We start from the raw sequence: 20,338 nt of genomic DNA, 5'->3' as shown, positions 1-20,338 counted from the left end.
AAAGAATGTGTGACCACTTCTTCCCAACATTTTGTCTTCATCTGTATCTAAATAAAAATATTTCAGAAAGCAAATAAAAAAAGCTTTGCTATGAGCAGTTGTGTCACCACCTGTTCTGAATTTAATATCTTTTACATTTGTCGTCTTCCTTTAAGCATGAAACTTTATTTGCATAACTGTGTCCTTTCTTCCTTTTCAATTTTTTGGGCACCATCAAAACTTTGCAGTCATAATTTCCCAGTCATCACTTGCCACACAATGCCTTTTCCTTAGATGTTCAAAGTGACTTGTGACTACACGCCAGCTGATTTTTGGAAAGCCACCGAGTGCTACATGAGCTCCCCAATATGATTACTGCAATCAGCAATTACCCTCAGGGTTCTGATAATCACCAAGGTCAGTGTTGTATCTTAGGTTTATTGGCAAATTAGAGGTGTGTGTGTGTGTGTGTGTGTGTGTGTGTGTGTGTGTGCGTGCGCGCGTGTATCTTGCTCCATCCCTTAAACAGGTGAGCAACTGTGGAAGAGACTTACACTGGTACTTCCCCACACACATGAAATAACATTACATCACTGCAACATTCAGCCAAAACCAGTCTTTTTTATGTTTGCTGGTCTGTTGGAAGACTAAAAGGAAACAAGCACACCAACTTACCATATCTCTGATACTGACAGTTTGGGAAGAGTCTGGCGTGGAAAAGTTGATTTAAAAAATATTAGAGGGGTTGAAGGACTTTGAGGAACTCTCAAGAAAAAGCAGGGTTCAAGAGAAACCAGAAATCCATGAGGAACACTTTTCCTGCTCTGTACTACACACTGTTGTGCAATTTAAACATTGAGTCAGAGCTGGACTTATTTAGACTAGCAATTTTCCATTCCTAAGAAGATTACACACCTACCCTGCAGTCTCATTAGAGACAGCCCACCTTCCAGGACAGAGTGTTTCAGTGTGCCACTTAAGCGTTCCAGTGACATGCTAGAGGAGGGCAGAATTAATAGCGCATTACTACCTGCAGGGAACAAGGTTTTAAGTTTTAAAAGGCAATGCATTTCACTCAGATAGTTTCTACTGATTAGGTATTCAGCTATTAGTGAGAAACTGCTTAGTTCCCCCAAAATCCAGAAACACAATTCCCATTCTTCATGCCTTCTATTAAGAAAACTCTAGATAAACTCAAACAGTACTTTTATTTTGCTGAACCACTTTCTGTGCTCTAAATTCTATGTTACTTTTGAAAGATTTAATTTTGATGCTTTCATAGCTGTTCCAGTGCAGCAAGTGCACCTTGAAATATCAGTTGTTCATGAAACACACACACACACACACATACACACACCCTTTAGTACCTTCCTTTAGTATCAAGTATCTGTTCCTCTTGCAATTAACTACATTTGCTAGTCATATGACAGGTCAAATGGAGTTACACATGAATATTTCAGAGAGGAGAAAGTCCCAATGTATCCTTAAATACTATTTTGCCTAAGCAGCAGTGCCAAACTGATGCCTAAATAAGAAACAGGACTTTCTCAGCAGTGGCACCTATATAACATAACTTTGTCCCCAAAGGTCCTACCTAGCTCATTCCCTTCTTTTTATTCATTCATTCAAAACAAGAAACAATTACAGTTTGTTGCAGTTCTTCAAAGCCTTTGGGATGGTTGGCCTTAGTAATTTTAGCTCTCTGGTGCTGTTATGCTTACGATTTTTAATAATCCTGATTACTAGCTGTTCTGCGATGATTTTTTTCCTTTTGTGTTTAATATTTACATTTGTAATATAGCTATCTTCAGGAACAGCCACAAGGGTCCTACCAGACTAAAATAAACAAAGTAATGTCTTTAAATACTTCAAGAAGTATCGAACTGAAGACACGCCTGCCATCTAAGTAGCAGAGCTGTTTTTAGTTAAGGCATTATATTATCACACAAGAAGCCTTACCTCCCTCAGTTCCTGGGCAACAGAATTCAAGCGTTCATTTTCAGACTGTGTGTTGGCAAGAACATTCCTCAGTTGCTTCAGTTCTGTCTGCAATTCCATGACTTTTTTCATGTAGTACTCTTCTTTTGTGGCAGACTCCTGAATCAAGGTCTCTTCTCTGCTCTCTCCATCTGCTGCTACTTTCTTGTGGTTGGTATGAGCCTGACCAAAAGCCTGGAAAAGAAATCAGATCTTCTATAAGACATCTCCATTTAAAATTTAGCTTACTGCATATACTCAACTATGCCGACCATGTGTAAGTCAAGGGCAAAACTTATGGATTTTGATCTGACCCGTAGATAAGTCGAGGGCAAAACTTAGAGGCATGTAACAAAGGATCTAAAGGATGAAGCAAAGGGGGGGGGGGGGGGAATGCCAAAAAACGTACAAAATTCCAGCAGGCATGTTTGTGCTCATAGTAAATGCTGTATGGATGAGTGAATAGTGTGGGGTCAGTGCTTCCAGGACAGATTACACTCCTGCCTTCACGAGGGGATGGTTCCTTTATAAAATAACAGTTAGAGTATGGTACTGACATTGACTCATTGATAAGTCAACTCAGGTTTTTGAGTCAATTTTTTTACTAAAATTTCTACATTTCTACATCAGTATATACAGGAATTAAATGAGTCAGTGCATCAGGAATACACTGGTTAACAAGCTGAGAAACGTGACAGCATTTCAGTCTATGAACAAGCTGCACCACAATTCTGATATGGTGGTGTACATTTTATTTTATTTATTATTATCAGATATCAGACTCCATTATGTGTTAATAGTAATTACATTAAATATATCTAGGAGGAAATATCTAGGAGGAAATAATTTAAGATTTTAGGACATTATACAAATTAAAAGAATTAAAATGAATATTCCCTTTTATAATGTAAATGTAATTAACATAGGTTTTTAACATTTTCACTGTAAACACAACATAGTGTCGCTTTTTCACAAACATCCTATCTCCCATTATTTGCAGTCAAGAGAGCAACAAAGATAATAAAAGTCTAAATATTAAAAAGTTTTAAAGTCAGACAATAAACCCAATTGCAAAAGTCTAAACACTTAAAAGATAAAAACAAGTCACACAGTAATACAGTTGCAATAAACTATAGTATACATGCTAATTTCCTTTTCTAATGAAATTGTCCCCTCATATGGAAAAATGTTATATTTAAATGAGTGCTTGCACACACAAAAACACCTCCCATTTCCAAAAATGGCAAACATAAAGGTAATTAAATATTTAAATGGTAACCTTATAGCAAGCATTCAAAACATCCCTTTGAGCTAGGTCATTATGATTCCTATTTTTTTGATACAGATATAATGCAGTGCTGAAATAACTTCCCCAAACCTAGTACCGTTCACCCATGCTGTAGGCGGGTGCCCCATACGCAGCTTCCAACTTACGTGGAAGTCACGCGACAAGAGAATGAATGGTGCACGCACCCGTGGCGCACACTCTCCCGCGCCGCGAACCCCACTCAATCGAATGGGACTTGAGCTTACACGCTATTCAGCTTACGCGGCTGGGTCTGGAACGGATCCCCCGCGTAAGCCAAGGGCACACTGTACTCTCCAGATATGCTAGACTACATTATAAATAAGGATGATTGGTTGGTTGGTTGTGCCTTAAGACCCAGGGTGTTTTTGGGATTTTTTTTTTTTTTGAGGGGTGGGGTAAAGTACAAACAATGTGATTGGTTATTGATTGGCTGACTGTGCTGCAGTTTAGTACATCTTGATGGGCACACCAGGCCAGGAAAGATCCACAGATCTGGGGAATTATGCCCAGGGCTCACATTTTTCACTGTGACACTAGTCAAGTGAGGCATAGTGACATTTGCCAAACCAAATTATCTCTGATACAGGACACACTAATAAAGGCTATATGTTGATGTCAGCGGAGCTAGGCTTAGCTAACCCCATAAAGAATTGCCTCATATAAAACTTATATTTATTACAGTTTTTTAAAGATGCATGCTGATATGTATCCTTAACGTGAAGCAAGAACTATGGATCAAACAAATAAGCCAAAGAAAGTCAAAAGTGACTCTCGTGGGTATTACAGCATACAAACAGATATGTATCTGCCTGAAGTGAGAGATAATTTGCAGGTCTAATGCTCAAAGGAGCAATTAAAACAATCAAAAGAAAAGAAGATCTATGCATATTTCCTAAAAAAAAAAAAAGTAACAGTATTTAAAAAAAAACAATTTAGATATTGGAGGGTCTACTATTTTAATCCAAATGGTATTAGTACATTTTACTAAACTTCTCTCCTTAGAACATGCAGTACTCCCATTTTCCCTGCACAAAAGACTGTTGCAAGAAGGTGTGTAATTGATTATAACAGGGCAGACTTCTGGTGATGAAGGAACATTCCCCTGTGCAAGACAACTCTATCAAAGAGCCTTAATAGGCAAGAAAGATACCATGGGCCAACCCATGTTATCCCACCTGTGGCTCTGACCCGGGACAGGCCCTGGGCCAGCACAGTGACAGGCAGGTGTTCACATGCCCGCCCGCTGCCGCACCAGGGATCCACCACCACCACATGCCTAACCTGCCGTCGCTGTTGCATCCACTCTGAAGGCCCCTACTGTGACCTGTAAAGGCAGAAATGGGGCACCTGGCTACACCAATGTGGCCTCTTCCAATGTCCCAGGACATAGCAGAGGCTTTCTGGGAGGATGAAACGCCAGTGGGAAGTAAGGGGAGTGTGGGCCTCTGAGGTCTGCCAGCTGTTGCAGTGGAGTCTCAGAGAAACTCCATTGCAAACAGCCAGTCATTTTAGACCAGATTAAGTTCCTTTTGGGCTAGATCCACCATATCTGAATCTGGTCTGTCCAATCCTAGCCAAACACTAATGGTCTGCATTGCCCAGACAGGATGACATCAAGCTGGAAGGAACACAGGCCTTTTGTGTGTACAGCCCCTAAATATCTCACTCTGAACCAGCCACACACAACACTAACTGACTGTGGTGTGGTGGCAATCCTAAATGGATGGATACATAGTGCTGAAAGCACATCAGATGTTAACATCACCAAGAGTAATACAGGCGCATTACAGACCGCCCACAACGGGCGGTCTTGCACTGCTGCCGGTTGCTCCACAAGGGAGCCGCAGCAGCCAAACCACGTGGCTCCCTCGCGGAGCAAAAAGCAGCCCCAAAATGGCACTTCTTTCTGCACCCCGGAAGAGTGTGCGATGTCTGGACGCTGCACATCCGCGACGTCAAAATGGCGGCGCCCATCTGTATGCAGCGCCGCCATTTTGACGTAGTCATTACACGCGAGGGCAAGGCGTGTCAGGAAGCACCGCCCCTCGCACATAACAACGGCGCCCAATAGGGCCCGTCCAGAACGCACCATAGTGTAGATTGACAGCATCCGCATCTGACCATAGATCTCGTACATCCATATTGCATTACTTTTGATTTAATTTCCTGTCACATGTACAGGTTCATCCATATTCAGTCTCATGTGGCAGAGCCTCCGTGTAAGTACAGATGGCTCCCCGCCCAGTACATGATGGTCCACCTGGGGCACAGCCAGGTGTACTACTGGGGAGAGGCCCAGCTCTACTACTGTTTAGTGAAAATAAACAAGTTTATTAGAAAGCAGAAGTGGAGTGAAATTACCATAGTACAGTAGGGCTGATAGTGAAATCACCAGGACAGTGGAAAGACCAAGAATGAATTACCCTATTGTTTGAATCATAAGGATGTATTTCTTCTCCCTGCACCATCTAGGCTGAAAAAAATGCGGGGCTTTAAGTGACGAAGGGCCTGAACAGACAAGCCAAAATAAAGCTGCTTTGGGTCACTTTGGAGGTATGCTGTTTAAATGACATATGCATCTTAAGAAGCGTGTCCGGACTCTTACGATGCATGCATCATTTAAATAGCATACTTCCAAAGTGACCCAAAGCAGCGTTGTTTTGGCCTGTCTGTTTGGGCCCAAAATTATCCAGAAAAATCTGATTGTGTCTATTATGCAATAATTTCATCATATGTGGCATGCCTGCAATTGCACAGGGAATGAGCCTTTTAGGTATAAAGTTAGATTTTTTTTTTTAAGGAAACAAAACTTCTGCAGGGGAATTTTCCTGATGAATTCCCCCCAACAAAAATAGCAATTAAAATCTAACCTTACAAAAAGCACTTAAACACACACACACACACAAACTTAATATCAAGGAAAATGTAGAGACTCCTCTAATATTTAAGGGATTTAATTTTAGGGGTATTAAATATTAAAATGGTGAGTGTCAACACTGAGTCACTGCTCTTATTACATTCTGTAAACATATTCATAGGATTTACTGCCTGCCTGGTATAAATTTGTAACCTTGAGGAATGGCCTTCCGCTTAAAGATTTTAATCTGCATGTATAAATTTGTCTTTCTTTCTTAGATGGCTTCTGGGTGTCTTTCTCACCTGCTTAGAAGGTGAAATGGAAGGTAGAATAATCTTATTTTGCTGAACTGAGACATCCTGTTGAGTGTCCCTTACTAAAATTGTTTCTTTGTCTCTACATCCTCTTTTTTTATATCATTGTTTTGAGAGAAGGAATGATGTGTCCATTACAGATTACAGTGACTGGTTTGAGTGAGGAGTGTCTGGAAGGAAATGTACTTTGTTACAAATATTGACAGGAGGAAGAATATAAGGACTTCCAGAGATTTTAAATACAGTGGACCCTTGTTATATGCTGGGGTTTGGTTCCAAGATCCCCAGTGTATAACAAAATCCGTGTTTGCTCAAGTCCCATTAAATATAATGGCAGAGCAAAATGGTGTCCTTTATAAAAAATGGAAAATCAAAGTTTGATATTTGAAATGCATACTTTTTTTGAACATTTTCAAACCGTGTATGCTTGAATCCGTGTATAAAAAATCCATGTATATGAAGGGCCAACTGTAAAACTGTTCTGCCTACATCTGGAGTAAGCGTCTATTGAACAACTGTCAATCAAGAAATTGCTCACTGGAATTCAGAGGACTGCATTCTCCTAACAAAGTTACCACCCACTCCAATTGTTTTTACTTTTAAAAAAATCAGAATTCTCCCTGCACCCTCTTTTAATGTACTTTTTTCCTTATTTAGGCTGGTGTAGGCCCACATACACCTCAAGTATGGATGTAGAAGTTATTTCCAATGTTGAAAAACAAGGGCTGCATAGGTCTGAAAAGCCCCAGGAGGTAAAATGAAAAAAATGGTACAATTGCCTCAATAGCCACATAAATGTTTTGGGGGGCATTTTGAGTTTTTTAAAAAATCAGAAATAAAAAGAGAGAGGCAGGACCCCCTGGAGACCTTAAAAATGGCCTGAAGGTCATATGGAACAACCACACTTCACTTTCCCCACTCCTCATTATCCTTTGTTGTCCTCTATTTTCTCTATCTAAATTATCCCTTGTTTTCTTCTATTTTAGGCCATATCTCTGCAATCCAAAAATATTTTCAGCAGAAGCTTTCCCAGATATGATTCTCCAAGATGAAAATTGGATCTTGATCCCTAAAGATATTTTTCAGTCCAGTTAAGGGCAAATCAGCATTTCCTTCTTCTCCAAACAAACCACCTTGTTAAATCAATCTATCTATCAAGTTTTCCATTAGCCATTTACATTCCAGCCTTTCAGGCTGTATCTGTCATCACTGGAGGAAATTTATTTTCAACATGCAAAAACTAGGCCTCAGGATTTTATTACTTTGGCATATTAGGTAGGGGGCATCTACTGATATAGTAATTATTGAATAAAGGAGGACTGGAACATATGACCGAACATGTCTGCTCCATCTTGTATTTAAGATAGCAATTTATTGCTCCTCTCAGATCAAATTCGATTACAGATAAGCAAATCAAAGAAACCACAGGCAGATATCCACTGAGGAAATTCTGGACAGGTTCACAAAGCAGCCCCGAGGGAAATTAAAAAGTGTCACATTTCAGACAGAAAGTAAAACGCCATCTGTGCAAGTTGCTGTCAAATGAGTTTCAGCTGTACAAAGCTGCTTATAAGCCTAATGCCCAAGGCCTCTAAAAATGTTAAAGAGTTGGGGTCTATTCAATTTCTGACCTTTCTCATCAGCACTGCAGTCACTGAGATATAGAAGGGACTTTTTAGTTTTGGACTCCAAGCTATGGAACAGCATCCAAAGATATATCTCCAAATAGCCCCATCCCACCCCCTGCCCACTGCTTGTTCTCAAAACTATTCTGTTCCAGTGGCCATATTTTAGTCAGAGTTTTTAATTATCAAGAGAGCCAGTGTCGTGTAAAGATCTGAACAATAGACTACAACTCTGGAGACCAGGAGTTTTCTTGGCAAGATTTGTTCAGAGGAGGTTTCCCATTGCCTTCCCAGAGGCTGAGAGCATGTCACTTGCTCAAGGTCACCCAGGGGGTTTCCATGGCTAAGCTTAAAATCAAACCCTGGTCTCCTGAGCTGGAATGTTTTATGGCATCAGTCATTCTCTGTACTGGGGGAGATTGGAGAAGAGTTTGAGTCCAACACTCAAACCACCATGCCACGCTATTAGTTTAGCTTGCATTAACAGCAGCATGGTTTCCAAGTAAAAAGTAACAGCAGTCTCTGTGGTAGTCAGGCCTCATCTGGAATAATGTGGTTTATATATGGGGTGTGTGTTCTAGTTCCTCCCCCTCCTTCTCCCCCTTTTTCATATGTAATTTTATACTGTTTTTACTTCAATGTTTTTAATTGTTTTAAAACTTTTATTGTAAAGTATTCATTTTTTTAAAAAAATTCAGAAAAGGACAAGAAGGAAGATTAGAGGTATGGAGAACAAAATACAGGAAGGAAGGTTGAAGGAGCTGGGCATGTTCAACTTGGCGAAGAAAAAACTGAGGGGTGACATGCTTTTCACTCTTTAAATACCACAAGAGCTGTCAAAGAGACTAGGAGACATGCTTTTTTTCTGCTGCCTCAAAGGGTCTAATTTTTTGATGTTACAGGACAGTATATATCAACTGAACATTAGAAGGAACATCTTGACAATAAGAGCAGTTCAGCAATGGAACCAATTGCCTAGAGAGGCGACGGGGTCACCTTCTTTGAGATTCTTCAAAAAGAGGCTGGACAGCTACCTGCTGGGAATATTTTACCTGGCAATCCTGCACTAAGCAGGGGATTGGACTCAAGGGTCCATGGGGGCCCTTCTAACTCTAGGATTCTATAATTTTCAGTACAAATGCTTAATCTAATTACTGTACAACAAAAAAGACACTTGAAGTGTTACCAACATTTCCTCCAGTAAATATATTTTCCCACAAATGTGTACCCTTAACCAATACATAACATTACAGCATGCATACAAAGCAGCTTTCCTAAAGTGTAAATATAAATTAAATTGCACTATAAAGCATGGGCACACAGTGAGAAAGAAAATCATCATTTGCTGTAATCCAACAGGCAATAAGATTGTTTTGCTGGGGGGGGGGGGGTAGGCTGTTCAAACCCTGTGTCCTTCTTAGAGCACCAGTCACAATGCTAGCTGTATGGAAACAATACCACTAAATCCAACCTATTATTTTATGTCTTTGTTATGAAATCTGGTTGTTTATTGTGAAATCAATTCAGAGGTCTAAAGGCTTTCCACCTTTCATGGGGGTCCATGGGATTTGTTTCTAAGATGTCACACTGACTGAAATTCTGCCACTCCATTGAATCTCATAAATCATACACTAATCATAAGCAGTTTCTTTTCTCATGTGTATCAGCCCACTTGAACTTGTAAAGAAATGTTGCCATGGCAAAGCAAGCTCCCTCATTCCTTCATTCTTCCTTTCAAATGTTGTAAAGGGCCACCTCAAATTGTTGCTGTTTTAACAAACATAAGGTTTTATTTTATTGCATTCTTTGAAAAACAGGCAAGATGTACACAGTCGCTATTTTTCACATGCTGATTTATGTGACTAAAGCTTGTTAGCTCTTGTTTTCTGTAATATTAGCTATTCACAAAAAGAAAGCTGTTGGTCAGCTGCACAAGTATCATTCTTGTGTACAAAATGGTGTGTGTGTGTGTGTGTGTGTGTAAACTGCAAATGTGCATATAAAACCATTGTTACAAAAACCATTGTTATCTATGATCAGGACTGAATATCAAAAGTTTCATATAACAAAAAGCCATACATTTGTGCAGACTGTTCCATATGTAAGAGGGTGTCTGCCTTACTGCATCATGGTGCCTACATCCCACATGTACCCAAACTCTGTCACATATCCAAATCCTGACACATACACATCATGCCCTGTTTTATGCTGTCCAGACCAGAACCCTCAGAGTGATGGATTTGGGGGGGGGGGGGTATGCATTTCCACAAATGCATTTTGAAAATAGGTCAATTTTTAAAACCTGCATCATTTTCTTCATTCAGGATTTGAACCTGACCATTAACCTTTTGCATCTTGTGAGCAAGCACTGTCATTGTAACTTTAGTGCATTATTTAGTAATATTAGTGCATTATTAGGCTGAAATCTTTCAAATGCTAAAGTTTCTTTCCAGTAAATAAAATTAAAATAGCACACAAAAAAACTCTGGGGTTGGAACCATTTTGTTCTCAACCTCCTGTGGTCTTTGTAGGTTAATACAAGATTCAATACTACATGTTTGTAACAAGTTTAAACATTACAACAATTAAAGAACATTTTAGACCATTAAGTAGAGTGGTGTTGACTAATTTTTCTAAATTTTTCTAAAACCAACCATTTGCTTCCTTCTTATTAAGCTTATTTTAATGATATTTCTGGCACAGCAATTACGGCCTGATTATGCATCCTGCTGTGAACTTAAAGTCACTGATGTGTTTCTTGACAGGACTAGTAGTCAGGTGGAGCTTGAAATATGCAGATTTCTTTCCTCCATTATACTGTGTGTCAAGGAAAATCCATTTATTAAACTCAGACTATCACACCAAGCAATGATAGATGATGCACCTTCCCTCCTTGTCTAGTAATATCTTTTTGTTCTAGTAATATATTTTTCCTTCCCTTTCTCCCACAGATAAAACCATTCTCAATCAACACTTTAGTTAAAAACTGATTGATTCTTCAGAGCATTATGCACAAATAGCAACTGTTTACAAATTAAAGGAAATGTATCTTCATCTCCATTATCCAGGTTTGGGTAACACCCAATGGTATTAACATTTTAAAAAGCAAAAGGTTTCAAACCAAGAGCACAAGGAGGAAGTGTGTGCACACAAGCTTAGAAAGAAACTGTGGGATAAGGCTACTTCTAAACACAGTTCAGCATTTCACTGTCCTTTTCCAACCACACTAGGCATTTCCACAGACACAGACCATGGTATTCATTACATTGTTTTTCTCTTCTATGATTCTCCATGATAATCTTATGTTACTACATCAGACCTTCAGCACCCCACTCCAAGGGAAAAGAAGAGCAAAAGTTTCATTGATGATGAACATGATAATCATGTTGAATTATGAAACTAAACGTCTGCTAAACACTATGTAGGTTTTCTTTTGAGAACAGTCTTTTGCCAGGTCTACTTTATTCCAGTTATAAGACTTCAGTGAAAGGAAGAATTTTCAGCAACTCACAAATTTCAAATCCCAAAGCAGAGTATTCAAATACTGATTAATAGATAATTCTGGAGAATGTTCAATATTGTTTATTTTTTTATGCACAGATTTCATTTTTAAATATTTTGCAATATTCTGTTGACACCCAGGTTGGCAAGTATCTTCTTACACCAAATTTGTAAACTTTGGTGGGTTACAGACTGCCAGATATGGCGCCGCCGTCACATGCTAGGGGTTGGCCGAGGACACCGCGTCCATGCTGGCCTCACCTCTAACATGTGACGGAGGCGTGATCATGGCAGCAACCTGCACACACAGGGACAGCCATGATTACATCACACGTGCGCTGCCTCCAAATGGAGCGCTGCACATGTGACGCCCTTGCGCCGCTGCAGGGCGCTTGTGGTGCCCTTTCTGCGGCACTGGAAGGAGCTCCATTTTGGAGCTCCTTCCTGGGTTTGTGTCGCTGGCGCAGCCTTTACATGGCTGCGCCAGTGACACAAAGGAGAAAGGGGCCAAATGGCCCCTTTATCCCTTTCCCCGCCGCTGTTGGGGTGTCCTTGGGGCATGAAGCCCCAAGGACACCCCTTTCCAGGCCGCAGGGAAGCGGCCTTTTGCCGCTTCCTCATGGCCTGGAAAAGCGATGGATCGGGGCCTCAGGGCTGCCGCTGTGGCAGCTGAGGACCCAATCCGTGGGGGAAAGGGGCGGTCTGTAAACTGCCTTTGTCAGCCACAACTTAGAAAAATTACTTTTCACACTTCAATTCAATTAAGTGCAATTCAATGAATCACTCTGGCAATATTTTCTGTAAATTCTGGGAGCTGTAACTTTCCCAAGCTCTGACATCCAACCACTGAGCCCAACAAAAGATCACCAAGGCCCAATACAGACAGGCCAAAATAAAGCTGCTTCTAACCACTTTGGAGGTATGCTGTTTAAATGATCCATGCATACTAAGAGTCTGGAAGCCACACCAAAGCCACGATCCAGTACTAAGGACTGGAGCGCAGCTTTGGCACAGCTTCCGGACTCTTAGTACACATGCATCATTTTAACAGCATACCTCAAAGTGACCTGAAGCAACTTTATTTTGGCCTGTCTGTATGGGACCCAAGAAACCAGACAAAGATCTTCCTCAACTCTGCTACCTGAGCTCCTTTGTGTTGAGCCTGAGATGTTCTGCAATGGGCAGCATGTGTTCTACCTGCCTCGAGCCTTGGGGAGAGGCATGTAATAAATTATTTATTTGCTTATTTATTAATTATTGTTGTTGTTGTTGTTGTTACTACTACTATTACATCACAGAGCTGTGATCTCTTTGTACAGTCAAATATGTATGAGGGTGGTTTAAAACATGTGAATGATATGATGGTTAAAAATCAGATAGTCTTCCATTCTCCCAAAACAGAAACAAAGAAATGAAAATTTGTGTGTGTGTGTGGGGGGGGGGGGTTGAGAGAAAAAATATGATTCACTATCTTTTGATTGTACAACAATATGTTATAAGAGAAAGGTGGTATCATTAGGTCATTTAGGCTTGCTGTGCTTTTTCTGGCATAGCTCCAGATCTGAAAAAAGCAAGCCCCAGACGGTCAGGCTACCATTAAAATTAAATCCCTAGGGTTGTTTTGGTGTGGACATCTGTCTGCAAGCAACTTCCCTGAAGCCATCAGTTTTGCTCACTTGGGCCACTATCTAGTCATCAACCAATAATTACTTTGGGTCTCTGGTGACCAAAGGCAAACTGATCTGGATAGAATTAATGCATAGTGTCCTATGCCACCTTGTTCCACTTAATCAGTGCAATAATTAGGGGCTCCCTCTCATATACTAAAAGAACATAGTATATTGATTTCATTCAAAGGTCATGTAAAAAAATATTGCCATAGTTCATTTTGGACAGGTGATAATTCATCAGTATGGTAGAGAGCACACAGGGAGTATCTGTTTGGCTTTGAAGAATGTTTACGAGTATGTCCTCAGTTTACTACAGCAGAGAGCTGTACTACTGCAATTCTTTCCTAACCTAACAAATTAAGGGCTAATAGCTAGGCAGATACTTTGCTGTAGCACTTCTCATCCTGATAGCTTCTAAATGTTTTGGACTATTAACTCCCACCAGTTCCAACCATTATCAGTAATTGACAGGTATGGTGAAAACTAGAGTTCCAAACATACAGAAGGCACCAGCATTGGGAAAGGCTGGTTTAATACACTTTGGCCCAGGCCTGGATCCACATCTCCTCCTCTATCCTCCTGCTCTGTAAAACAGTGCTGCTTAAAGTAGTGTCACTCAACAAGGGACTGGTTGCTGGTCCTTGATGCATTACCAGAAAAGAAAGGAACCATGAAAACCTATGTGCAAATATGGTGCCAGTCCTGGCATATTGGCAGAACAAAACAAATTAATAAAATTGCAAGCCCTCCCCCCACACACATACATCAGATATCTTGAGATGCAATGCTGCAAAATACTTGCAAGATCACACCAGTGCAACTTTAGCTTGAGTGTGAAGGCATCTCATATGGGAACTTCACTGCTGAACAAAAGCTGTGACTGCAGTCTTTCCATCTTTGGAACCTACACAATTTTGAATGTCGGTGCCAAGATATTGCTAAAAAGGCCACAAATAGTTATAAGACCAAAAATTAAAGCCAACAGAATAATTCTATACTAATCTTCTTAGCCCTTCATTCTCTTTCCCAATTGACCCTCCCCCATTTTTTCACAATCTCCTTCTCTTTTTTTGTCCTGCTCACAAAACACACGTGTAGGTGTTGACAGCACATATTCTCTACTTCAAAAAAGCTAACTTAAAATCAAAGGCTGGAAATCGGAGCCACTATTTGATGGCTCCATCAGCTGAACAGAACACACACCTTGAGGGCTTTACAGATTTCTTGCTTGGAATAATTCCAGTATTCTCCCCCACCCCCACCTTGTGACAACTCTTTCCTAATGACTGAACAACAGACGTGCTGTTAAGGCAAGCAGTGCTGTGAGCACCTCTGAGGTTAGAAGGCTTTATTTGCCAACACAATCCCACAGACAGCAAGTAGGCACGTGACTGGCCCGGCCCAGCCCTGCAAACAGATTTGCCAGCAAATGGGTCAGGCTGTCATGCATAATGCAAAGCAGTCTCCACATGATTTTTAAGGTTCTACCAGACAATACTGCTCCTAGTCAAGCAGACCTGGGTTATTACAGTGATCAGGAGCTGCCAAATTGTCCACTGTGGCTAGTTGCATTACACCACACCATAATGTCCACTGTGGCTAGTTGCAATAAATCTGACCATAAAAATAAAGAGTATGCCTTAGAGCACAGCTCATGTTGCATACTAAACACAAAGGCAAAGAAATAAGGAGTTTACCTATACTATGGTTGGCAGTTTACACTACTTGCACCATTGCCTTATCTATAAAAATGCAGTGGGCCCTCCCCATATACGGGATCCATTCCGGACCCCCCCACACACACATAAGGGGAAAAACATGTAAGCTCAAACCTCATTAATTTCAACGGGGGAGCATTCCCGCGTATGGCACACGCCATTCTCCTTATGGCTTCTTAACCTTCCTCATAAGGTTAAAGCTGTGTATGGTGCACCTGCGTATGGCACAGGCACACTGTAAACTGCTGATACCACATTAGAATTTCTTTAAAGTGCAGCTGCACTCCATCTCCGCCCAAATATAAAACTTACCCTTTGAGAAGACTCTTGTTCATTGTTTTGTTGAAACTCAAGGCATGGTGTGTTTACTTATTTGCATTCTCTATAGTGTTCAGCTCACTAGTTTGAGACATCTTTTATTTGTTTCACAATCCCCTTTTCTTCTCACCTGGGGCCTTTCACACTATAGTTACAAAACTGGGGCGGGTTATAGACCGCCCATTTGGGGCGGTCTGGACCCGCCCCTTTCCCCGGAGTATTGGGGCTTCAGCGGCTACACCGGCAGCTGCTGAGGCCCCGATCCGCCTCTTTTCAGGCTGCGGGGAAGCAGCAAAATGCCGCTTCCCCGCAGCCTGAAAAGGGGTGTCCTTGGGGCTTCAAGCCCCAAGGACACCCCGTGGCGGCGGGGAGGGGGAGAAAGGAGCCCCTTGGCCCCTTTCTCCCTTGCTTTGCTGGGCGCAGCCGTCTGAAGGCTGCACCCAGCGAAGCAAAGCGGCGCCGCGGACCAGGAAGGAGCTCCGAAACGGAGCTCCTTCCTGGTCCGTGGAAAGGGCGCCCTAGGCGCCCTGCCGCCGATTGAGGACGTCACGTCCGCGCCGCCCCGTCTAGAGGCGGCGCGGCCGTGACGTCCTCACGGCAGCGGCCATATGGAAGGGCCGCCGCCGTTTAGTGCGTGACGGGCACGCACTAGGGTTAGGGCGGTGCAGAAGCACCGCCCTTTTGTAATCCTAGTGCGTGCTCGTCACGCACTAAAGTGCCGGTGTGTAACCGGCCTATGATTCCACTTTAACTGTCATGACAACATCCCATGGAAACCTGGGATTTGCAGTTTAGAGAGGAGCATTTTAGAATTCTCAGCCAGACAGCATTAGTGTGTCACCAAACTACAAACCCCAGCATGCAACCATATCAATTAAGATGGGATCACAGTATTGCACTGCATTCTATCAAATGCCCATGATCTCTGCTTGTGGCATATTATGATATGGATTGTACTGGTTGCTTGGGCAGGGGAAGAGGCAGGTTTCTCAAGTAGGGTGAAGGTTCTGCACAGGAGGTGAGAGTAGTTTTGCAACTTCAAGTGAATGGAACAATATAGCACCGTTAGCGCAGAATTATGGTTATCTGAGCAACAATCTTCAGCAGAAATGCGACCAAGAGCAGTTAACAAAAGTATGTGCATTTGCAATTGCACATACGAGGAGGAACAGCAGTCGAATTCTAACGCATTCAGTACTATACATTTCATTTTCACATGTTTATTGCTAGAGGTCTCAGGAAATGAAAGATACTTTCCCTCTCATTTGCAAATACAAACTAGGCCAACAACCATTTATCCAAAGAATGCTGTGGATGTTGGTATAATAAAATGTTTGTCCCATATTTCATAGACAACTGTGGACGTGCAGCAGTACATTAAGACGTCATCCAGTTTTTGAAGTAGATGCCAGAGTCTGCCAACGTAATACCGCGGAACATGTGTTCACATGTGAGAACAAAAGAGTCAGTGAAGCAAGCTCATTGGAAGAGGCCACAGAGGTAATGATTTGCTCGGCTGGCTTACAAAGGCATTAAGACACTGGTGTGGCACGTCTGAAGCCATGAAGAATATTTTGTGAACTTGGCTGTGGCCATAACTAAAGATACCATTACAGCAAGACTACTTTTGGTAATATATCTACTGTACCAGCAATTAAATTAAAATAAAAAAGCTCAGAAACTAAATCATTAATTTATGATTGAGGGGCCAGCATGGTATAGTGGTTTCTGGAGGGCTCTGGAGACCAGGGTTCAAATCCCAGTTTAGCCATGAAACCCACTGGGTGACCCTGGGCAAGTCACACTCTCTCAGCCTCAGAGTATGGCAATGGCAAAGCAGCTTTGAAGAAATTTGCAAAGAAAATCCTGCGATAGGTTTGCCTTAGGGTCACCATAAGTAAGAAATGACTTGAACGCACAGAACAACAAGGCAGAAGGAAACCCCAAACACCGAAGTGTGTAGCCACACTGCAGAATTAAAGTAGTTTGACACCACTTTTAACTGTCACAACTCCATCCTGTGGAATTCTAGATTTTATAGTTTGGTGAGGTATTCAGGCTGGTCTGTCAAACAGCTCTGGTTTCTAACCAAACTATAAATCCCAGAGTTCTATAGGATAGAATCATGGCAGTTAAAATGGTGTCAACTTGCTTTAATTTTGTAGTGTGGATACACCCCTACTGTACAGAACTCTAGTCAGCCATATCCTACTCTGTATCTTACCATACAGTAGACACTATATGAATCTGCATCATGTTACAGTCCTAGTTCAGGGATCCAAGAGAGATGAAAAAATGTACCAACAGCAAAACAAATGCTAAGTTAGGAAGGGCAAGCATTGACCATAACAGGACTAGCTAAACTGGGCCAAACACCTTGTCTGCATCCTCAGGCCTAAACAAACGAAATTCAACCAACATAAACAAACTGCTGATTTCCCCAAAAATAGGGTTCAGATGTGAAATTGTAAAATTGTAATTGGTTAAACTACAAAATTCAGTTCTCTTTATGTGAGAAAATAAAAGTAGCAATCTTGGCAATCCAGATCCTTGTGTCTATAGGAACAGATTTAAAAATCTAAGACATGCTTTGTTCTTCCTAACGCAGATACCAAATTTATATAGATTGGGGGTTGGTTTGTTTGTTTTTCCATTTTGGTGTTCCTGCTATTAAAATAAAAACAAACAAAACTTTCCTGACACAAAGTTAACATTTCTTCCAAGAATCCAAATTCAGAATGTGTTACTACAACAGATTAATAATAATGGTTGTGGTTTTTTATTTTGTTTGTTTCAAATAACATTAATCTCATCCCCAAATGTAACACACTCCAATAGTCAGAAGGATTGAAGTTCATATATAAGATGATATCGTTATGGGGTCAAAGACTGGTCAATACTATGATGACACACATTTCTGCAAACTGACGACTAATCTGGGGTTGGCACAGTAATGTCCAAGAGAAGAATCATCTCAAGCTGTTAAATCAGGCTTTAGTGCATGCCCTGCAAGTGTATCTTCTAATCACTCATTACCACTGTTTAAAAATACTCCATCCAAATATTCCTCCTAGACAAAGTTCTCAGAAAGACTTGAGAGAGAGAAGGGGGGGAAATCATGTTTATAAATTTACCTTCATTAAGCAAAACAAAGTGGTATAAAAAATAAAGAAGCTAATAGTGCAATCTGATGGACTATTTACTTGGAAGTAAAGCTCAGTACCCAATAAAGCTTGCTCAGAGGTATGTATGCAGAGGATTACATTCAAGAGGGGCTTTTTTTTTTTTTTTTTTTGAGTAGTCAGTCCCAGAACTGTCTGACAAATACTAAAATCCTGATCAATAATCAAGATCCTTTGTGGTACAATTGCCATAAAGCCCATTAAAATGAAGGTATTTCTGATCAAAGGATGAGTCTGGCAGTTGTCTGTTGTTTTGTTATCCTGTCTTTGGCAGAATTAAAATTACAGGAAGCAGTCTAGTGAAGAACAAAGAATTTGGGGGGGGGGGGGATATCCTTTATATCGGATAAAGAAGCAGGCTATTTTAAAATGACTACCAGCATTTGCATAGATTTGGTCAATATTTTCTGCCATTCATGATTAACAGTGCCAGTCCGACCATAAGGCTTGTGTGAGATAGTTGTGGAAAAAACCTCCAGATTTTAGGTTAACGGGAGCAAACACAGTGACAAAACAAGAGCTAAAATGTTTAATTCTAAAGAACAAAGACAAGTATTTTTGCCTTATCAACTTGATGCAGAGGCAAATCTCATATATGATTTAATTACAGAAGAGCCAACCTGGTAAGAATAGCTCAAGCCTCTTTCAGGGAATAGGGAAGAATTAAGTTTCTACCTGATGTTTTATTCTGGTTATTTAGTGCAGCTCCAATGCAAACTCAAGGAGACATAGACTAGGGTGGCCAAGATGTATACAGTCGCTCCTCTGTTTGCGTGCGGAATCTGTTCCAGACCTCCCAGTGAAAACCAAAACTTACATATAAAGCCTTATTGGTTTGAATAGACGTGCGCTCCTGTGCACATGCCATTTTAGCCAATGGGACTCATCCCTCCGTGAATAAGTCCACAAAAACAGAGGGGTGACTGTACTCTTATTCATGCAACCCCAACTGCTGATACCATGGATGAAATTCAGTGATGCTATGACGGCCAAAATTTCAAGCATCCACACATGCCCCAACACATGTTTTAAAGGACAATTGTTTCATTCATGGCTACTGAATTTCAGTAGTGTGGCACTCTTTTTCATCAACATGGCAGCAGGTAGTGCCCATCAACCGGTTTTGTGGGGGAGGAGGAGTACATTTCACCCCTTCACATCATCTCCCAGCTTGCTATTTGAGTACCAACCTATAACTGACCACCAATCCACAGGTAATGCAACTCCAAGTAATAGTTTTTCTGGACATAATTTCCATTGGTGGGGGGGGGGGGGTCTCCGAAAGTTTATATGCTGCAAAGTTACACTCAGTCTCAAAGATTCCCTTGCACACTCTGCTAATCGAGACTAACATGGCTATGTCTCTGGAATCATCTGGTTCTGTTTTGTTAATTGATTCCAGTTATTTGACTATTTAATTTACATCTCCCTATTCTTCCAAAATGGTATTCAGGACTGCTTACAATGTAAGTTCAAAAGAAATACAGTCAGCCCTCCTTATGCATGGATTTTTTATCCAAGGAGTCAACCATCCACGGCTTGAAAATATTGTTTAAAATATATGAATTCCAATAAAAAAAACTTTGATTTTGCTATTTTATATAAGGGACACCAATGTATTTAATGGGACTTGAACATCCAGATTTTGGTATCCACAGGGGGACCTAGAACCAAATTACAGCAGATACCAAGAGCCCACTGTATAACTAAAACAAAATAAAGTGCAAATGCACACACACACACACATGTATAAATTACAAATTAAAAAAAATTTATAACAGGTTTAAAACATAAAAAGTATAAAAGTCCACCACATCTCATTTAAAAAATGCTTCTGCTTCAAGCAGTTAAAATCAAAGCTCTATGGAAGTCCTGCTAGAGAAGAGAG

At 40.9% G+C, this 20,338-nt stretch overlaps 1 protein-coding gene across 4 annotated transcripts in view; it reads right to left on the bottom strand.

Moving 5' to 3' along the window:
- BICD2 (BICD cargo adaptor 2) overlaps positions 1 to 20,338 on the bottom strand; it is a 124,172-nt gene that overhangs the window by 51,985 nt on the left and 51,849 nt on the right. For all 4 annotated transcript variants that reach the window (XM_089522814.1, XM_089522823.1, XM_089522832.1 and 1 more), the window contains exon 2: positions 1,939 to 2,151. In XM_089522814.1, the coding sequence (XP_089378940.1) occupies positions 1,939 to 2,151 (213 nt within the window). The remainder of the gene's footprint in view (positions 1 to 1,938; positions 2,152 to 20,338) is intronic.

This window comes from Sceloporus occidentalis, unplaced genomic scaffold, assembly GCF_023333645.1.
Source record: "Sceloporus occidentalis isolate IW3139 unplaced genomic scaffold, rSceOcc1.0.p SCAF_1, whole genome shotgun sequence".
Classification (NCBI taxonomy): domain Eukaryota; kingdom Metazoa; phylum Chordata; class Lepidosauria; order Squamata; family Phrynosomatidae; genus Sceloporus; species Sceloporus occidentalis.
The sequence above is the reverse complement of the archived record's forward strand: the minus strand, read 5'-3'. Positions and strand labels throughout refer to the sequence as shown.